This window comes from Condylura cristata, unplaced genomic scaffold (assembly GCF_000260355.1).
Source record: "Condylura cristata isolate star-nosed mole 26May11 unplaced genomic scaffold, ConCri1.0 scaffold00001, whole genome shotgun sequence".
NCBI lineage: Eukaryota > Metazoa > Chordata > Mammalia > Eulipotyphla > Talpidae > Condylura > Condylura cristata.
Genome location: NW_004567102.1, coordinates 53,856,637 through 53,878,505, shown reverse-complemented (window position 1 = coordinate 53,878,505; position 21,869 = coordinate 53,856,637). Strand labels below are relative to the sequence as shown.

Here is a 21,869-nt window from a genome sequence, read left to right as displayed (position 1 = left end):
GAACTGGGGTACAGGTCAGAGATGTGGAGGGTGAGAGGATTAACCAGAGAAAGAGTGGGGAGCAGAACAGGCAGATCGATTAAGTCCACTGCTGAGGGGAGCAGCAGGTGTGGGTCAGGAGAGGCCTGCTGCGCCATGTGGGTCACCTACGGGGCAGGCGGGGATCGAACTCATGTGGAAGTGGCTTAAGCTAATTCTTAGTGCTGCGCTTTAACCTGCTGCGCCACCAGGGAGGGCCCTGAAATTATTTTTTTATTGATATAAACCGGAATCACTTTTTGACACATACATAGTTTTATTTTCTTAGTTGAGAATTGGCTGGAACACACTATTGGCCCAAATGTGTGACAGAAATAAGAATTAGAAACCTACTATTTGGTAATGATGATATTATTCCTGAAAAATATACCCAACTTCCAAGTGTATTATGATGTCTGTGCAAAAATATTTTTTAGATATTTACCATCTTTAGGTAACTTAGAACAGATTTCAGAAAAGGTTTATCATTAACAAAAGAAAAAAATACCATCCCCAATGCCAGGTTTCTGTGAGTGCTTTCTTGTAATTTCACTTAATTGAAGCAGAATTTTTAATGCCTGAATCTGCTAACACTCTTTTCTAAAGAGAACCCTGGCACTGTTTAGGGAAGTTGCTTAGCTTCCCAAAATGAGGTGTTTTCTGTGCTGATATACATCCTTCTCACATTCTCAACTTTTGCAAAAGACTTTTGTCCCAAACACTGCTCCATCACTTATTAGGATGTGTTGATCCCGACTCACCTGATTGCATAGGACATTCACACTCCAGATATTTGGGAACCCAATCTTGAGCTGACTGATCACCAGTGTTAATTGATAAAACACATTTATCACAAATATTTACACAAATGACATCTATCTAACTAGCTAGCTATAGTTCCCCTACTTTTGAATGCTCCAAAAAGATCATTTATGCATCCAGCTCAGTATATCGCACAGGGCTTTCTTGAAATGAGTTTACTGAATTGTGCTTTGTCATGACGTCATTCTGAGAATTAATGTAAAAAACATCTAAGTGAGCTGATCATTGTAATTATAATGATTGACTCAGGCATGAGACATCATTTTATGGTTATCATCTTAATTCCTTCTCGCAAAAAATGTATTAGCTTCATTTTACAGATGAGGAAACTAAAGATTAAGTAACTTGTTACTAAGTGGCAGACTCAGATTTCAAGGCCCCAGTTAAGATTTGAAAGCTGCCTTTGAACGCCTGGAAAGGCAGTCAGGATACTGCTCACAGTCTGACACCAGGCTCCTCTCTTGAAGACCTTAGGAAGAAAGTCCTAGGGGAGAAAGTCCTAGCTGTATTAATACCTAAGTTTAGGTATTCAGTTATTTAGTTCACTCCAAACAAGCTTGTAGTTCATTAGGGACTATTCATTGTTAATGTACGTTGTCACTTTTTTTCACTCTAAACCCAAACGACTGCATTTTGATCTGCCTCAAACCCTTCCTCTAACAAAATGAGTATAAAAGTTAACAAATAAGGGCATGAAAGAGAGTAGAATTCAGAAACCCCTCCAAGAAAGGAGGAATGTCCATGGAAATTGATGAGAAAGTGCCATTACCCTGTCTGCAGAGTATTTCTCTTTTTTTTTTTTTTTTGAAGATTATTTATGCATACAGTACTGGGGTACAGGCCAGAGGTGCAGGGGCGGTGAGAGGATTCACCAGAGACAGAGTGGAAGGCAGAAAAGGTAAATGGACAAAGTACACTGCTGAGGGTAGCAGCAGGCAAGACAGGAGAGATCTTCTGTGCCATGTGGGTCACCTCCAGGGCTGAGGCTGGAACTCGCTCTGAGGCAGCTAAAGCTAGCTTGCAGTGCTGCAATTTAACCTTTTGTGCCACCAGGGAGGGCCTGCAGAGTATTTCTAATGGAATGATTTTGCAACTCCAGATCCAAGTCTCCATGATGTTTGATGGCCAGTCAGCGGTTGAAGTGCACCCCAGAACCAGTCTGGATGACTTAAAGACCTTCACAGCCCTGAGCCTGTACATGAAACCTCCCACAAAGCGGTCAGAACTGCCTGGGGTTGCAGATCAGTTTATACTGTACCTCGGAAGTAAAAACGTAAGAGCTTGAGGCTTTAAAGATGGTTTTAAATATTGAAAGAAAAGATAAGTGTTTTTCTCTTGCTTTAAAACAAAACTACCTATCCAAACAAACAAAATTCGCACTCTGGTAGCCCAGAGTTATTCATCATTTTAATGTCAAGACAAAGGTAGCAATTTAAAAAAGGTCATTCTTTATATGAGATAGTTCTGGGGCTGCTTCCTATCAGCATCACAATGCTCACTTCAAGGAGTGTGGATGTAATATTTCAAATACCTTTGGGATGACAGAGATCTGTTATGCTTGATACTGAATCCTGTTTAAAGGTTCATAACACAGGTATTGTCAGGCTGCTTTACGTCACTGGGCAGCCAACAAATGAACCCATTTCTAGCTGCAGCCAATGTCCGCAAGCCTGCAGTTGCTTGATTTCTATCCACAGTGCACTTGTTATGAGCACAGGGACCAGAATACTGTAACACTGACAAGGAGGCTGAAAAGGAAAAAGTACTGCCCAGTTTAATTGGAGTGCCTGGTAATATTTCAGACCAGACATACCTAGTAGACAGCCAAGCATCAGAGTACAGGCTTGTTCTTGAAATAAAGATGAATTTTATCTCTAGGGATTTTATTTCAGTGATTTATTGACATTTCAGGCCAAAAAAGAATATGTGGGTCTTGCAATCAAAAATGATAATCTGGTGTACATTTATAATTTGGGAACGAAGGATGTAGAAATCCCTCTGGACTCCAAGCCTGTCAGTTCCTGGCCTGCTTACTTCAGCATTGTCAAGATTGAAAGGTAAAGTAAACTGGTGACAAAGGGCTTTAAGCACATTTCATAAGAAACCTGTTGAATGCATTCACACACACACTCACACACTCACACTCACATTCCCTGTGGATGTTGCTGTGGATGGTAGTTTCTTCACTTTATTTTTGATCGTCTTTCTTTATTCCTGCATCCCTTCCCAAACTTTAGTGGGAAAAAAGTATTGGATAAGTTAGTATTATTTCTATATAGCATTGTGATTATTCAGTTTTTATCTGAACAATCCAACCCAAGAATTAATCCCAAGATAGAATGTCATTTTCTCACATCGCTTGTTTGCTGGTATTCCTTGTTTGTGAATGTGAAAATGTCAAATTACCAATATATAAAGAAAGCTAATGTTTTGACATTAAAAAAATGTTTTTGGGCTAAGGGAGAAATTGATTTCTTTCAACAGGGTAGGAAAACATGGAAAAGTGTTTTTAACTGTCCCAAGTCTAAGTAGCACTGCAGAGGAGAAGTTTATTAAAAAGGGACAGTTTATGGGAGATGACTCTTTACTGGACCTTGATCCTGAGGACACTGTGTTTTATGTTGGTGGGGTGCCTTCAGGCTTCAAGGTAAGCTACCCAGCTATATTATGAATTATTACAAATCTACAATGATGATTTTCAAAATTCATAAAATTTACGAGTATATCAAGGAGAGAACAGAAAGCTTGCTAGTTTAAGGAAGAGCTTAGTTTACTACATGGTGGAATTCTGAATCAGGTTCTATAAATCTAGTATCTAATACTCCTATTTTCATAGTGTCAAATGCTTTCAAGCTGTAGCTAATGCCTAATATTAGCTTATTTCATTCTGATATCTCCTGTATAATTAATATTATCCTTATATGCAACAAGGTTTGTATTTAATGTTTAGCTTTGCAAATGGCAGTTTCAAAAACTCAGTTGTTGTTTTTTTTAAAGATTTATTTAATGATGTATACAGAACTGGGATACAAGCCAGAGGTGTGGGGGTGGTAAGAGGCTTCACCAGCGACAGAGTGGGGAGCAGAACAGGCAGATCAATGAAGGCACTACTGAGGGGAGCAGCGGGGAGGTCAGGAGAGGTCTGCTACGCCATGTGGATTAACTCCAGGGTCAGGGATCGAACTCACACTGATGTGGTCGTGGCTAGCTTCCAGTGCTGTGTCCTAACCCATTGTGCCACCAGGGAGGGCCAAACTCAATTATTTTAACATGAAATAACACTAGGATGGGGAGGAGTGAGTCCTAAGGAGGAGTATGGTATGATCAGATGAAGGGCAGGTGAAGAAAGCCAAGAAAATGATGAATCGATGTAGGATTTCACTTGTAGGGCTATTACTTACCAGGTCTAGGCATGCTATTGAGCTCTCAGAGTTACTGTCCCTTTCTTTATATGAGAACAGGAATACACAGCTAACCAAGCTTGTATAGGATTGATTTGGTCATGCATTCACTGTCCAGTGTTTGGCACAGAGAATATGCTCAGTAAATCCCACTACTCTGCTTAAATATACATGACTTTGAAAACATTGTTTAGTCAAATGATTTGGCATAGACTCAATACAAACCCAGGTCTAAAGAGATATTGTTGAGTAGGTCTGTTGGCCTATTATTTGTTTCATTGCTAGTTCTGGACAATCTGGTGATATTGGATCATGTTCAGTTGACTTTGCCTTATCTGTTACACAGCTCCCTGGCAGCTTAGACCTACCTGGCTTCACGGGCTGCTTGGAATTGGCTACTTTAAATAACCATGTGATCAGCTTGTACAATTTTAAGCACATCTATAATATGGATCCCTCCAAGTCAGTACCCTGTGCAAGGTAAGGAAATGTTCAAGAGCTAAAGACTTTGATAGCCATGCAAGAGCAGCAGAGGAAACAGATGTGGGTCAATACTCAGGATCTCACTCTTCTTTTTGAGAATACCACTTTTGAAAGTGCATTAATGTCAAGCCACAAAGATTTCATTAGTTCTTCTCTGCCATAGAGAACATGTACAGGATTCCAGGGACTAAGGTTCTACTGGACACTTCTGTTGTCTTAGCACAGAGTACAGATTTAACTGAATTTAAAACAATTCATTTTAATGTGCCTGTATTTGTAAGTGATGTCTTGCATCTCCCCTATAGTTATCAGGACTTCCTTTATACACTGTAAGATCAACAGGAGAGGCCTTGAGAATGTTAAAAGAGCCTCACTTGAAAAGCATAGTAGAAACTGTAATAGATCCCTGCATTTTCATTTCAGAGATAAACTGGCCTTCACTCAGAGACGGGCTGCCAGCTACTTCTTTGATGGCTCTAGTTATGCCGTGGTGAGAGACATCACAAGGAGAGGGAAGTTTGGTCAGGTGACGCGCTTTGACATAGAAGTTCGAACACCAGCTGACAATAGCCTTGTACTCCTGATGGTCAATGGAGTGAGTAAAAATGAAAGGCCTCCATTTCCTCCTTTTTTTCCTGCACTTTCTGTTATGCATGTTTCTAGGTGTCTTCCCTGGCTGAGTGTCATGGCTTCAGACTATTTTTTAGTTTAGGAAACAAGATCAGATTTCTTCCCCCTAGAAAAGTGGTATCAGCTGTCAAAATAAGTCCTCAAATGTATGTTTGGATGTACATGAAATATGTCCTTTATAAACTAAAGGAATTTTAAGGAAAATCAGAACCAAGATCTGCAGTATCTCTGCTGAAACTCAGCACTGGCTTTCTAAAATCATACACCCTTTGCGGTAAAAAAATAAGCTTACATGTTTTTAAAATATATATACTTACTTATAAATGATAAGTATAGTCTACATATAGATATCCTATATACAGATATATATAAAATATTATAGGAATATAGGAATATAGATGTGCTTATTATGGAGACAATGAAAAACTCCCTGACATTAGTTAGGACACATCTCTCCTGAGTACTTCTTAAAAAAAGAGTTACTCTCTCATTCTTTATTACAATAATAATACCTTTGCCTTAAAGTGACAGAGCGTGTATATTTATTTAATAACTAGTGGGTTTCACACTGCTGAGATACATTCATCATCACAAATAAAGTTTAACAAATTTAAAATAATTCTATCTTGTAAAGGAAAATATATAGTCATCTTTATCCTTCACAGCATTATTTGTAATGTGTAGAAAGTCACCTGTAAATATTTAGGTGGCTCAAAATACTTTCTCAGCAGAAAATCATTGAAATTTTCTGTTATCTAGTTATCTCACTCACACATCCCTATAACCAGGTACACATACACTGTGATAAATTACAAATAGCTGAGAGCACAGATATGAGTGAGGGGCCAACCAGCCCTTCCAGCATGGATCTCACATACCATGTGAACCCTATGAAAATCTATCTAAAGGACAAAGGGTCAAAATCTATGTAAAGGCCCAGGGTCAATTCATGCATTAAATATCAAAGGTTAGTTTTTCTCCCCTCTATTGTAAAGTTTTAAAATGAGTAGTATAAATAGAAGTTGAAGTAATTTTTTCTATCCCCAACAGATTGTTTGCTGCATTCTGAGCAGTATAAAAAACACCAGTCTGGCCCTTTCCATAGAAAGGGGACCTCGCCACAACACTTATTTTTCTTGAGTTCTTGTGATGAACTATCTTCTGAAACAAACAAGTCTACCCAGAAAATTACTTGAGTGTTACAGAATTACTTTGGTTCTTGGACATCATGTGGTTCAAGTACATAACAATTTCATATTTATTTACATAAATCCATTGTTTCAAAATAACAGAGAAATGGCCTTCATTTTTAAATACCTACATTTGCCAAAAATTTGAGGAGTTCTCTACATCCCTTGGAACTATTTTTCAGTATCACCAATTTTTCTCTTAAACTGAAATGCAATTACCAATTGTCCTGTTGATTTTCAAAAGTTGCCTGAGAAAAAGCAGTTGAATTCACATGATGTATAATATTCTGTTTTCAAGTTTTTCAAAAGATCAATGAAATTGACCTTTAAAGTTGAAATTTTAAATGAGTTAAAATTTCATTAATTCAAGTAAATAAGAAGCAAAAGAAGGTAGTTTTAATTTGTGTATAAATATTAACACTTTGTTTCACTAACACAGTAGGTGATTACTGCTGGAAGTAGTTGTGATTTTTATTTCATAAAAAGAGCTTCATAAGACTTCCTTAGTCAAACAATTTCAGTAATAAAGAAGAGTGCTATTTCTCAGATTCAGCTTAATCTGCATTTTCATAATAGCAGGCTCTCACATCTTATAACTTCTTTCTTTTCACAGAGTATGTTTTTCAGCCTTGAAATGCGCAATGGTTATCTACATGTGTCGTATGACTTTGGATTTAGAAATGGCCCTGTCCAGTTTAATGACACAGAAAAGAAAGCTCCAATTAATGATGCAAAATACCACGAGGTACTAATTGTTGAGATTTGGTTGGTTTATTTGTTGTACTGAGAGCAATTGATCCAATCAGAGAGTCAAATTCCATAGCTGGAATAGTAATTAAATTAAATACATTCACACCTAAAGAGCAATTGCAAGGCCATCATCTACCCAACTCCAGAACAACAATTACTTTTAAAGAACAGATTTTAAAAATCATATCAACGTTTCCAAAAATAAAAAATTAAAGATGACTTTTACTTGTTTCATTGACCAAAAAATACCTATTAGTGTTCAATATCTCAATTACAATGGCACTCCTATAGTGTCCTTCTATAATTTGTTTAAAAAGATGGTGTAGATAACACCTTTTTATTTATCCATTGAGTCCTTCCAAGTGTATAAGGAGTGCATGTAAATACATATAAAACTTAAATCATTGTACAGAACTTTAAAAATACTAATATAGGCTTCCTTATAAAGAGAATCAACAAAAAAGATCTTTAATCTTGAAATATATGTATAGAATGCTGATGAGACACATCATTTTTTATTAAAAACTGCTTTAACTCTATAATTTAATAAAATGTATAAAAAGTACAGTGTATTTTAAGTTGAACTGAAATGCAGGGTTTAGAAGGTCATATTTTTTTCCCTTTGCAGTTCAGCTCATAGTGTTTCTGAAGAGTAGTTTATAACAAAAGAATCTTTTAACTATTTCTATGACTAGCATTTTCACAATTCCATTAGAGTCTCTCACTATGACACCCAAAATGACATCTAGTAATAGTTTCGGTCTAGAAGCCACCTGCTTATAATTCACTCTCAAATCCCCTTAAAGAGACAAAAGAAACAAAAGGACTTATCACAATTTTTTCTTAGACTGGCTCCCTCTCCATGTGGAACTCCTTTTCCAAAAAATGTGAACGTCTAGTTATATAAACAAGAGTTTTCATGTCTATGAGTAAGAAAGGAAAAGCATCTTAACCAGAATAATTAAAATATATAGTTGTCTTCAAAAAGTTGAATATTAAACAGTGATCAAAACTAACTACATATTATTTCTCCCAGATCTCAGTCATTTACCACAATGATAAGAAAATGATTTTGGTAGTTGACAGACGACATGTCAAGAGCATGGATAATGAAAAGATGAAAATACCCTTTACAGACATATATATAGGAGGGGCTCCCCCAGAAATCTTACAATCCAGGTAAGGTCTATGTGTGTGTCTGGGTGAAGTAGCTGGTTGTTTCTAATACATTGGGCTGAGCTTTCACATCCAATAGAGATCTGTAAAAGGTCAAACACCCCCCCGGCTACTTCTACAAAGAAACAGGCATGTAGCCTTATTCACCCTCTCAACCCCTCAGCCAGTCCTCATGAACCCCTTAAATCACCAGCAATTATTGTGTTACTCTTCAAGTTTCTACAAGTTTCTTCAACTATTGAATTACTCTTAGAACATAGTCTGATGCAATATTTCTCACTACCAAAGGGAAAAGTGGAGCCAAATTTATTGTATGAAAACAAGGCAACATTGTGCTCTTTACTTTTGTTTTAGCCTTAAGTTAAATTTATTTGAGCTCTCAAATAGCATCTGAGTACACAAACATTTTTAAATTTATCCAGGTGATTATGAATTATGCATTCTCATGTATTCAGAAACTCAGGGTGTTTTAAGAGTTATTTATTTATGCATACAAGAACTGGGTGTAGGCCAGAGGGGCGGGGGCAAAGAGGATTCACCAGAGACAGAGTGGGGAGCAGAACAGGCAGACCAACTGAAACACACTGCTGAGGGGAACAGCAGATGGGTCAGGAGAGGTCTGCCATGCCATGTAGGTCACCTTCCTGGTATTGAATCGAACTCATGCTGTAGTGGCTGCAGATAGCTTCATAATGTTGCACTTTCACCCATTGTACCACCAGGAAGGGCCCTCAAAAATTCAGTTTTAATTACAGTGTCATACTATCCATTCATAGTATGAATTCGTAGTATCAGAGAGGCTTAAAACTAAGAGACAACTTTAGAAAAATCCGTTCAATGGTTCTCAAACCTGGCTTTTATTTTATTTTATTAAAATAATCTAGAGAGCATTTATAAGCACGAGTGCCATGATCATGCTCCAGAAATTATAATTGATATAGGATAAGACTCCAACATCATGCTTCCTTAACCAAACTAAATACCTTCTTCTAAATATCTACATGGGATATTTAGCATAAGGTTGCCAGTATATGCACCCCATCCTATGTATTTGTCAAAGAAAAATATAGTTTGACCAGTGTTCATCTAAAATACATTGAAGTCGTGACTTGGACAAACCTAACTTCATACTAATTTATCAGTATCTAATAACTTGTTCTTGGGTACCTACTATATACTAGGCATGATGATATTAATAGGATTACAGACTAAGCAAAATGCCATCTCTGATCTAGTGATCCAGAGACCTTACATTGACTAAGACATTCCTTCAAACTTAGTTGGCTACATGTTACAGGTAGTCAGGAAGATAAATCCATGACCCATGTGGAAGACTAAAGACTGGTTTCAAATCTAAACTTAATATCTGTGACATAAGCAATAAGTTAACATTTCTTAGTTTAATCTTATAGATTAAACCACATGAAATAGCAAGGAGTTGATCATTTCAACCTACAAATATATTACTTCCTATGGTTCAATATGTAAATGGGAAATAACAGCATTGTCATCAATCTCACTGTATTTTTATAAAGATAAAATGAGCTAATGTTAAATTAAAGACTTTGAAAGTGATAAAATAAATTAATAAAGCCTTCCATAGATAAAGAATAGACATTGAGTCCTTATCAAAGAAAGCATGAGGCTAAGACTAATTATAAAACTATTGTAAATGACTATAAATAAAATCAAATTTCATTACTTACACATGTAGAAATAAATCATCATTATCTATATCAGTAAAGACTAATTTTCTTTTCCAGGAACCTAAAAGCACAACTTCCCTTAGCTATCAACTTCAGAGGATGCATGAAGGGTTTTCAGTTCCAAAAGAAAGATTTCAATCTATTAGAGCAGACAGAAACCCTGGGAGTTGGCTACGGATGCCCAGAAGACTCTCTTGTAAGTACCAGTCAGTCAAAAGCCTTTAATAAACAGACATAAAAAATTATTCTCAAAAGCTTCTCTGGGATGCTACGTACATCTTGGGCTCCCTCTGCCAGCATGCCACCAACATAAAGAATAATTCAAACCAGAATGATTTGGGGGGGTCTCTTTTGTTTCCTCCAGTTGCTTCAGTTACCCATAGATTGGATTTCCAAAGTCCAGAGAGGTTGTGTAAGCATGTTTACTCACTCCAAGTAGAGGAATAGAGAAGTTGGAACCTCATTAGGTAGAAGTATGCAGAAGGAAGGCTAAGATGCCTGAATTCCAATATAAACCACATGTTAAAACATAACTATTAATGTGGAAACTAGTAGGTAAGGCCTTTGGTATGTGAGAAATTTGATAAATATCCATTTGATAATCATCACAAGTACCAAGTTAATCTTTATTTATTTAATTTACTTTTTGCCACACAGATATCTCGCAGAGCATATTTTAATGGCCAGAGTTTCATTGCTTCGACTCAGAGAATATCTTTCTTTGATGGCTTTGAAGGAGGTTTTAATTTCCGAACATTACAGCCAAATGGGTTACTATTGTATTATGCTTCAGGAGTAAGTATTTGTTTTTCCCTGAGGAAATATTTTTGTGATAATTATTTCATCTAATAAATTCTTTTAGAGCATGTTAGAATTGATTGTTTATTCATATTAATTTTGGCACACATGTACATAGGCAGATTGCCTCATTTAAGAATTTCATAAAATATTATAAATATTGTCCATTGGGAGTTCATAAACCCATCCCTGAGAGGTACATGAAAAGAATTCAGTGAATCTGAGGATTCAAGCAGGGAAAAATTACATCTTTTCTTCAACAAGATTTTAATATTTTCTTCAACTGTAAATGTTGGCAATAAGCCACAGTAATTTAGCAAGTACCTGTGACTGTGTCATTAATAAAATTTTTCATTTCCCATTACCATGGTCACAAATATCTCAAAATGTTAGTGTTGTTCATTGCTATTTCTAAATAGTAGTAATTATTAGACTTGTTGCCAGATTTTATCACTTAATTCATTAATAAAGGAAAGAATGCTATCATATCACAGATTTATTGTTTTAATATTTTGAGACTACATTTCAGTGTAACTGGTTTTCTCATTCAGTGTTTTGTCCCATTTACTTTAAAGCATTACTTATGAGGAATCCATTTGTATTCGCAAGCTGTTTACGTTAAGAACATACACATGTGTAACTCATTTTACAAAATAATAGAAAACACTTATCTCTTCTTGGATATACCATAGGACATATCTTATGTCATATTCAATTCAACTTATATGTTATCCAAGAATAAAGTAAGAAGTTCCTTAACCGTATGATCCCACTGAGTTATCTCTGAGTAAGTCATCACCTCCATAGACACCGATGGATGAGCCATCACATACATATGTGGAAATATGTATACAGATATAATTAATTATAATTATTACATGCACCTTGTATAATCATTAAATTACATTGAATTTAAGTCAGGAGCATTTGTGAAAATTCACCCAAAACTCTTCTGCCACCAAACCTGCGTCAGATAACCCTGGGTTTTTGTCCATAGAAAGTAATAGTAAGAGCTATCAGTAGAAAGTAGGAGGTCATTTTGCCAATGTCTTAAACAGGCAATAAACATATTTGGAAAAAGATGTTCATTTGTACTTCTTTTTATTTTGCTTCTTCTATCAACAACAAACTTTTTTTTTAAAGATTTATTTATTTATTTATATAAAACTGGCGTACAGGCCAGAGATGCGGAGGGTGAGAGGATTCACCAGAGACAGAGTGGGGAGCAGAACAGGCAGATCGACGACGTACACTGCTGATGGGAGCAGCAGGCGGGTCAGGAGAAGTCTGTCGCGCCATGTGGATCTCCTCTGGGGCAGGCGGGAATCAAACTCATGCAGAAGTGGCTTAAGCTTCTTGGTGCTGTGCTTTAAGCCGCTGCGCCACCAGGGAGGGCCCAACAAAAAACATTTTAAAAGACACACTAGCAGGTTAACTCTTGTCTGGTCACTTAACAACATCCCTAAGGAGGGTCAGATACTGCCTTTTCCAGGGCAAGACTGAGGACAGAGTAAAAATGCCCCAGTCAGGAAAGGAAATGGCCATGGGAACATCCCAGAAACTTTCAGTTCAAAATGTAGGAGATTCCTTTTCCCCTTGAGGCTTGTCTAATATCCTAGGCCGTACCAACAAGCTCAACAGATCATTGTGTTGTGTTATTCAGCGAAGTTATTTCACAAGTCAATGCCGCCTCGCCGGCTGGTCCTTGAAGCAGGACCACCTTACGCACTTGCGCTTGCCTTTCAGTCAGACGTGTTCTCCATCTCGCTGGATAATGGCACAGTGCTCATGGACGTGAAGGGGAGCAAGGTGCAGGCGGCCGACCGGCAGTACCACGACGGCCTTCCCCACTTGGTCATCGCCTCTGTCTCAGTCGGAAGGTACAGCGTCCACTTTTATATTCTTTCCACACATAACTCAAGGGACTGTTAGGGACAACAGACTCTATTACTTTTCTAGTATTTATTTTAAATGATGGAAGAAACAACTTTTCAAAGTGCTGTTCATTTTCAAGACATTGCTAATACATCACTATAAAATTACTTAAATTATTTTCCCCCCAGGGTAATGATTGGCTATCTCATCTTGAAGGAGGAGCCTGCACATGTACCACTTACTGTGCAGAGTGCACTATTTTGCACATTAAAGAAGCCCCTCTAATTCTGATTTTGTGGAGATTTTGATGGAGAAAATTGGAAATGCTACCTTTATGGTCACATTTTAAAAGCTCTCATTTTATCTTCAATATATGTAGTATTGAATGTCTCACCATGCCCACTATCAAATATCTACCTGCCATGCACCTCCAACCCTTCTGCTCCTCTCATTGTCCCCCCTCTCTACCATCTCCCCTCCTGCTGTCAAGTCTTGGGTTTGTCTTTTGTTTGTTAGCTTGCTTTTTTCTCTATATTCCTCAAATGCGTGAAATCATTTGCTTGCTATTTGCCTTCTCCTTCTAACTTGTTTCACTTAGCATAATCCCCTCAAGATCCATCCATATTGTTACAATTGGCAAGATTTTGTCTTTTTTATGGGAGGTATTCCATTGCGTGCATACAACACTTCTTTATCCATTCATTGATCATCAGGCACTTAATAGGTTTCTATATGTTAGTCATTCTGAAGAATACTACAGTAATCATTGAGGTGCATATATATTTTCAAATCATGTTTCCATATTCTTTGGCTAACTACCCAGAAGTGGATTACTGAAACATATGGTAGTTCTTTTATTATTTTATTTGATATTTATTTATGCATACAAGAACTGGGGTGCAGGCTGGAGATGCAGGGGGTGAGAAGATTCACCAGAGACAGAGTGGGGAACCGAACAGGCAGATGGACTGAAATACACTGCTGAGGGGAGCAGTGGGTGGTGTCGCAACATGTGGGTCACCCCCCTGGGTGGGGATTGAACATGTGCTTACTGAAGCAGCTGCTGATATTAATAGAGCTGTCCAATTTTCTGTTGTGTGAGTTATTTATATATTTTGGACATTAACCCCATATGTGATATATGGTTAACAAATATTCCCCTATTCAGTAGGCTGCCTGCTTGTCTTAACAATGGTTTCTTTCTCTGTGCAGAGATTTTTCATTTGATATAGTTCCATTTTTAAAATATCATCTCCATTTCTCTTGCTATTAAAGACAATATGCAAAGATATCACTAAAGCCAGAGTCAAAGAACTTATCACCTATGTCTTCTATGTATTTTATGGTTTTAGATCTTATAGTCAAGTTTTAATCCACTTTGAATTAATTTTAGTATCTATTATAAGGCTAAATGTATTTTTTAAAAGAAGAAAGCTTTCTGAAATAAGAATTGAATCTCTGCTGTAGACGTTGCTATTGTATGTCTACTTCTATAGAGTATTCCATGAAGAAAAAAAGCATTAATAGGCCTTTCTTGGAATGCATTTCCAGTTAGGACCAAAGCCATTCAATGTGCTTTATAGTGAAAATAGTCTCCCATAAATGTGACTAAATGATCACCATAAGGTATGTTCCAGTTTTCCCACAAAAACAAGAAATGGTAAAAAAGAAGAAATCAATGCTGAGACTAATTTCAACTCCTTGATTTTATGAGTTTAAATTCCAGTAGTGATTTGGAGGTTCTTTTCTGCATATAGAAATACTTAACCACTTTATTCTGGCCCTAATGAAGAGTCGGGCAATTCGTTGTCTTTTATTTAACCAGATGTTCCATTTCAATCTCATGAGAAGACTTATAACTTAAGGTGGAACTCAGGGTAATTTGATGGTATCTCAAGGTGACTCTGTGATGTGTAAAGAAACTTTTTCCTTTGCAGATATGAACTGATAGTAGATAAAAGCAGACTTGGGAGTAAGAAACCTACTAAAGGAAAAACAGAACAGAAAAAAGAAGCTGAAAAGTTTTATTTTGGTGGCTCACCTATCAGTCCCCAGTTTGCTAATTTTACTGGCTGTATAAGTAACGCCTACTTTACCAGGTATAATGTTTTTATTATTCACAAATATACATAACTGATAAAGAGCATCACATCAATAATTAAAATATTTGCATGATTGAAACTAGGAACTCTGAAATTTCAAATTCCATAATGCAGAGACATTAGAAGGCAATAATTAAAACTTGCATGTACTTGGGAAACTAACATACTTGATTTTGTGTAGGTTTTTTTGCCCTTCAAATTCTTTATGACGGTGACTAAATGGACCCTTCACTTCTGCACCTCCAAAATGCAGATAATAATCGTGTCTATCTGGTAGGCTTTTTATGAGGATTAAGTGAGATAATGTTCATATAGGCCCTGGCATACAGCAACCATAAATATTGGATGTAGAACTACATACCCAAATCCTTGTTAGAGGTTTAAGAGAATAATCTTAATTAATGCATGACTTTAGACAAAGCCATTATTCTAGGTCCTTCACAAAGATAATGAGGACTCTCTAAGTACAAGAACAAGCACAGAAGAAATTTAACACAGTTTAAGTTAACATACAGTGTGGGAAGGAGAAAAATGCACATGTGTCAGAAAATTCTGGGGCCAGCATATTGTTATTATTGAGTAATTGATTGAATGAACCTTTAAAATGTGCTGATGAAGATAGTGGCTACTGGATAAAGGTCCTTAACACACACACACATACACACAATGCCAGTTTCTTTGACTTTCAGTTTTCATTATGTAATTCTGAGCAATGATTTTTGATTAAGTTTTTCCTTCTGTGTTACAAATATAGGTTGGACAGAGATGTAGAAGTGGAAGATTTCCAGCGGTATTCTGAAAAGGTTCACACTTCTCTCTTTGAGTGTCCCATTGAGTCGTCACCTTTGTTTCTCCTTCACAAAAAGGGAAGAAATTCCTCAAAATCTAAAACAAGTCAGAATAAAAAGGTAAAAGATGACACTATATTTCCAGCTGTCTTCAGAGCCCACACCCACAATTCTAGACACTGGTGCTTTATAGAACTTACTTGAATTTGCACTGCACACAGATAAAAAAATGAAATTTTTGTATCAGATTTTTTGCATGAATTCTTTTTCAAGAGAAACAGTTTGAATCAGTTTTTACTCATACTTCTAACATCCTATCATTACAAGGATTACAATCGCTCTGCACTTACCAATTTGTATATCTAACGTATGTTATTCAGGAGCATTTGCTTTCATGTCAGTCTTTTGTCACCGTTATAGAAATGATTAAAGGTTCAGGTCTTTGTTTTCCCTCCCTTCCGTGACCTTCAGTTCAGCTACTATATAGACAGTTGATCTCAATCATCAACTAGACCCACTCCCCATCAAATCTTGAATTCTGAAAATGCATTTTCTAATATTTAGTTCCAATATATTTACTACTTGCCTTCATTACAAACAAAACTCTTATTTCCTTCCAGATCTTGCAGTCTAATCTTCCCCACCCCCTTCCTAGTCTAATTTTAATGATGCAGTCAGGTACCAGGGCTCCAACCTATCCAAAATGCCATCACCTCACATCTGAATTATTGCAATAGCTGCCCAAAACCTCCCTGACTCTACCTGTTTCCATCCATCTATTCCAAACACGGCAGCTGAAGCCTATGAACGTCAGCTTTATTAGGTCACTCCTCTGCTCAGAGTGGCCTCCAATACACTCAAAATCCCAAGTCCCTGCAAAGTCATGAAGGGTTCTATATTACCCATGCTCCTTTTCTCCACTCATTCATCTTCTTATACTGGCCACCTGGCTATTCTAAAATGGACTGTCCACTTCTTAAAATTTTCACTTGAACTTTCCTTCTCTTGAAACTTTCTTCCCCTAAATATCTGCAGAGAAGGCTCCTTCTCCTCCTCACATTGCCCAATTCTCCTATGTTCATCAAGGCTTATCTTGAGCATCTGGGTAAGACCACCGCCTGCTTCCTGCCTTCTACCGCTACTACTGATCTTTGCCTTTTCCGATTTTCTTTTCTCCATTTCATTTATCATTTATTTTATTATAGAATTTTTATTGTGTTTTTTATTATAGATTGTCTCTGCTAGAATGCAAGCTCTTTGTTTTGTTTACTGATGTTTCCCAAGAACCTAGAACAATATTCTTAATAGATATTGAATAAATATCTATTGGTATATGCCTCATAGGATTGTTGTAAGGATTAAATGAATTAATGTACAAAATATACTTACCACGGTGCCTGGTTTTTAGTAATATTTCATGAATATTAGCTTTTCTATCTCTATAAAGTTTCATGAGTGTTTTTGGAGGATCATGTCCCAGAAGCATTATTGCCTGATTTAAGGGAATGTAGGTTTTCAGTATTAAGGCAATACTAAATTACAGTCCCACAAACATCATGTAAAAGAACCTGTTGTTCCAAGTAATTGCTAATGCTAGATATAATAATAAAATATTTATAATTCAGCAATTGACTGAACAAAATTATAAGCTCATTGAGATTATAATTTGCATTGCTTTAAGTGCCAGTGAGGCTGAGCACCCTTGAAGGGAGTAATTGATTTCCTTCCAAAGCTTGGTTTTGAAGCGTTAGCAAGAGGGAAGCATCCCCACCAGATCTTCATTTGTGATGATTTTTCACTGATCATTATATGTTGAGCATTTCCACATGTGGTTGGGTTTGTGTGGATTCTTTTGAGAATCCCCACAAAGCATCATATTAACAGTGATGTCTTTATCGGTAATAAAATAATCTTAATCACATGTAATCAAAACTTGGTCATTTTGGGGGTGTCTTCTTGAATTTCATATGGAGGACTTTTTTTAAATGAATGATTCAGGTAGAAAGATAATTTCATTGATTTTTATGAAGTTGCTAGTGGATATGAGGAAGGATTTTTCAAAGGAGACTGGAATGTCTGACAAAGTCTTACTGTCACCTTAGTATATTGATGCTCAAAGGCTATCCTGAGAATAGTTTAACTGAGGCATGAATACTAGAAAGGACTACAGGTAGTAGGTTAACATCATAGGCTGACGAGAAAGATCAACTTTCATAGCAAATACAGCTTTCTCTGAAATTGTCTATCAAATGTAGTTTCCTAACAAACTTTTATAGCCAAATTTATAATGAACTGTCCTTTGAATTATTAACAAAAATGTTTCAACATTATAGGAAACCTCTCAATATTTCTGTTAAATGATTTCATAAATCTAATGTTGTAATAGCAAGATATAGTATCACTATAGATTTGACCTATATTTTCTGGTAAACATAATGTCAATGCTTGCTAATCTTCTCTCTAGTTAGCCTTTTATCAGTAGCTTCTTAAATATTTACCAAGAAAAATGTGTGGAATCTGGTTTAAATTTTATTAAAGCTGAATCACAGTGAGTTGGACTTCTAATAATTTATTTTCATAATAGCTTCCAGATATTCTATGTATTATAATTCATATAGCTAATAGACTTCTAGATGTTTCTAGTTTTCTTTCTTTTATGAGCAAAGATCATTGCACATTAATTTTTTATATTACTAAATACATCTTTAGAATAGACTCCTACAGGTAGATTTGTAAAAGTAGCTTCTCACTTAGAGTTTAATGTATAATTAACATTGTGTGGATTGTAATAGACATCTTTTGAGGTATCTTGCCACCTACTCCCTTCTCTGAGAATTATTCCCCACTCACCTGTTGGCCCAATATTTTTTAGGTATTGAAATCCTCTGGATCTAGATAATTGAACCACAGTAATCTAGATAATTGAACCACAGTAAATCATGTGAACTAAACCAATCTACTAGATTTGCTTCCTTGGAAACTTAGAACCCAGAGAAACTGGTCTAGGTTGGTGATTGAATAGAAAACTTGTGAACCTAAGAGTTCTGTATTAATCATGCACAGAGAAACAAAGTTGTTTTATAGGAAGAGGCAAAAGCTTCATTACATAGGAAGAGTAAAAGCAGATAATCTAAGAAAAACAAAGCTCATATACAGAAGCATTCAGAAAAGAAATGCTTGTTTCTTCCTAGATTTCCAATTCCTGATTCTTGCCCCTGGTAGGATCCCACGATACTGTCTTCTCTTGGATGGTAAAATACTCCTCTATCATTACAACACATTGCTGCTTTTCTTAAGTAATTCAAATTAGCTTGACTGTTACCTGAAACAAAAGAACATTGCTAAATTTAAATTGATGCCACCAGTGAAACAACAACTAGTAGACTCTTAGAGAGAAAAAAAATATGTACATGATAAAGTCCAGTGGAAGTCAGAAGTCCACACACACTATCCTATTGCCAAGTAGAGTGTTTTACATGGTAATGAAGTTACTGATTAAGTTCTAACTTATTATGAGAGTACATATCCATAGAGGAATTGCAGTATTTGGTTGCCATATATGAAGATACCAGAACATACTAATTTTTGCAGCAGATACAAGATAGATTGTCCAACATAAAACTGAAAAAGAAGGGTTCACAGGGCTCATAAAATAGACCTTCATGTCCAGTAACTTTGCTAAGTCTCTGTTGTCTGTAGTTGTTCTCTTTCCACAACTAAGTGGGTGCACTGATTAAGAAAGAAAAAGATCTCCATAGGAATGGAGAGAATATGGAGTAACCAAGGTTAGAGGATACCCCAAGCCCCCTCCAGCCTCTCATCCCACTTATCAGATTCCGTGCAAATTATCTATTTCCACTGTTTCCCTCAGTGAGCTCAAAGCTCTCACTACAAGACTTGTTACTCCATCAAAAATGAAATACAACATGGAGTTGGAGGAAATATTGTCTTCCAATGTGTAGGCCCACTCTGTCTACCCATGATTTGAAGGTCTGGGTCCTTTTTTGTAGGGCCCAAGTCTGGGCCCATAAGTAATGGCAATGGGACATGAGTCCCACATCCAAGAGGGAAGCCTTGTTTCCGTAGCACATGAGTCAGTTTCCGAGTCCTGACTGTGTGGGGAAGGGAAAATGGATGGTGTAGACTGGTGGGCATTTCTTTAGGGTATGTGAGTCTCTGGGAGACTCCCATCTCCCTTCTCCAAGCTAACCACCCTATCAGTATCCATGCAAATACCCACTAGAGCCACTGCCACTTGAAAAAAGGGTGTGGCACACTGATCTGCGCCTTAATGAACTCTCCGCCCTCTGCTGCCTGTTCCTGGATTTTGAGGGTGATTCTAGGATTTGCTGGAAACACTGAATTTTGGGGAGATCTTTTCATTTACCCAGGTGAGATTTTTGAGATTTTTGTTGCCCATTTATTTAATCTTTTTTGTATTCCTAGAATTTTTCAACAAATAGAAATCGCCTAATTTTTCAGGACTATGATGAATTTTCTATATGTATATTTCTTATGACATTTCACTGGGAATTTGGAGAGAGAAAACTTAATGTATGTGTTCTTGCAGTAATCCTGAACCAGAAGTCACCTTTTCTATCTAATCTTTTATCTTATACTGACTCTTGCTGTTTTCTTCATTTCTTTTTATTATCAAGTGCTTTCTCTCTTATCTGGCCTTGTTTTATTGCAGTCTTTCTTTGTAAGTGGGTCAGTGCTTTCAAAATTTGTATGGCTTCTCATCACCTAGAAAATAAAACCTATCCTCTGACAAGTCATCTAAGGTCGTGTCTATTTGGTATCAGCCTGGCTTCCAATTTGCTATTTGTATGCTTGTTTTTCCAAATCAATTTTCAGTTCCTTTGAAATCAGGAACCGTTTCTCACTTTTTACTCCCCACCTCCACCCCCCTGCCATGCTCTGTGCATGGAAGGTGTGCAGGAAGATTGATTTCCTTCCCCTTCACTTCTGCCTATTAGGTAAAAATTTGCTTGAACAAATGAATAAATGACTGAATGATCCAATATATTTGCATTTACTTTTAATTGGTTTCAAAAATTAAGACAACCATCAAATATTAACTAATAGATTCACAACTCTAGATTTTAAAGTCAATAAGCAATTTGCAGTACATCCTGTATCCTATCATCAAAAAATATTTTTAAATCATTTTTTATTTTTATCTTTTACATCATTGTGCATTTTTCATAGTTCCCACCACCAGTTCACCTGTGAACCATCACCATGGTCACTTGTGTGCTTGATCCCTTTTCCTTCCCCTCCCTCACAGAATGTCTCTTATTTGTGGTTGACTACTAGTTTTGTTATTTTATTGTTGTTATATTCTTCCTAATTCCTTATTTGGTTCCCCTATATTCCTTCTATAAATAAAACCATTCAATATTTTTCTTTTTCCTTCTGGCTTACTTCACTGAGCATGATCCCTTCTAGCTTCATCCATGCTGGTGTGAGTGGCATTGTCTTTTTGATTGCTGAATAGTATTCCATTGTGTACATCAACCACATCTTCAAAATCCAGTCATCTATTTTTGGGCTTCTAGTTGTTTCAATGTCTTACTTATTGTGAATAGTGCTGCAGTAAACATCCAGGTACAGGTGTTTTTTAAGTTAATGTTTTTATGTCCTTTGGGTAGATTTCTAGGAGTGGAATTGCTAGGTCATTTGGTAGCTCATTTTGAAGCTATCAGTAAATATGCTAATTTTTTACACACATGTGTAAGTAGCTCTGTGTTAAAGTGATATTTTTGCCTTATGATATGTTTCATTGATTCTGGCAGGGTTTTATTATTACCAACTTTTTATTTTTCAAATTGTTAAGGTGTGCAATTTAAATGTATAGAGCAGCGAACCCTATAGCTTCCATTTACTCTGCTTTTCTATGACAGATTTTAATTGTGAGCTTGTAAAATTATTTCTGCGCTGTTGTTGTTCCTACTGCTATATTTGCCTATGTTGGTAGAAGAAAAGAAGACAGGAGTCTTAATATTTCATGAATGGAAAATACCCAAATAATGTACACTTTAATTACTATTTTTTTAAAGATTTATTTATTTATGCATACAGAGCTGGGGTACAGGCCAGAGGTGCAGGGGCAGTGAGAGGATTCACC

At 36.5% G+C, this 21,869-nt stretch overlaps 1 protein-coding gene across 2 annotated transcripts in view; it reads left to right on the top strand.

Moving 5' to 3' along the window:
• The window catches only part of LAMA4 (laminin, alpha 4), a 124,769-nt gene that overhangs the window by 85,144 nt on the left and 17,756 nt on the right, over positions 1-21,869 (top strand). For both annotated transcript variants that reach the window (XM_004673783.2, XM_004673784.2), the window contains exons 20-31: positions 1,940-2,113; positions 2,752-2,897; positions 3,325-3,487; positions 4,588-4,721; positions 5,148-5,319; positions 7,158-7,289; positions 8,331-8,473; positions 10,234-10,372; positions 10,834-10,971; positions 12,721-12,854; positions 14,787-14,948; positions 15,706-15,859. In XM_004673783.2, coding sequence (XP_004673840.1) covers positions 1,940-2,113; positions 2,752-2,897; positions 3,325-3,487; positions 4,588-4,721; positions 5,148-5,319; positions 7,158-7,289; positions 8,331-8,473; positions 10,234-10,372; positions 10,834-10,971; positions 12,721-12,854; positions 14,787-14,948; positions 15,706-15,859 — 1,791 coding nt within the window. The remainder of the gene's footprint in view (positions 1-1,939; positions 2,114-2,751; positions 2,898-3,324; positions 3,488-4,587; positions 4,722-5,147; positions 5,320-7,157; positions 7,290-8,330; positions 8,474-10,233; positions 10,373-10,833; positions 10,972-12,720; positions 12,855-14,786; positions 14,949-15,705; positions 15,860-21,869) is intronic.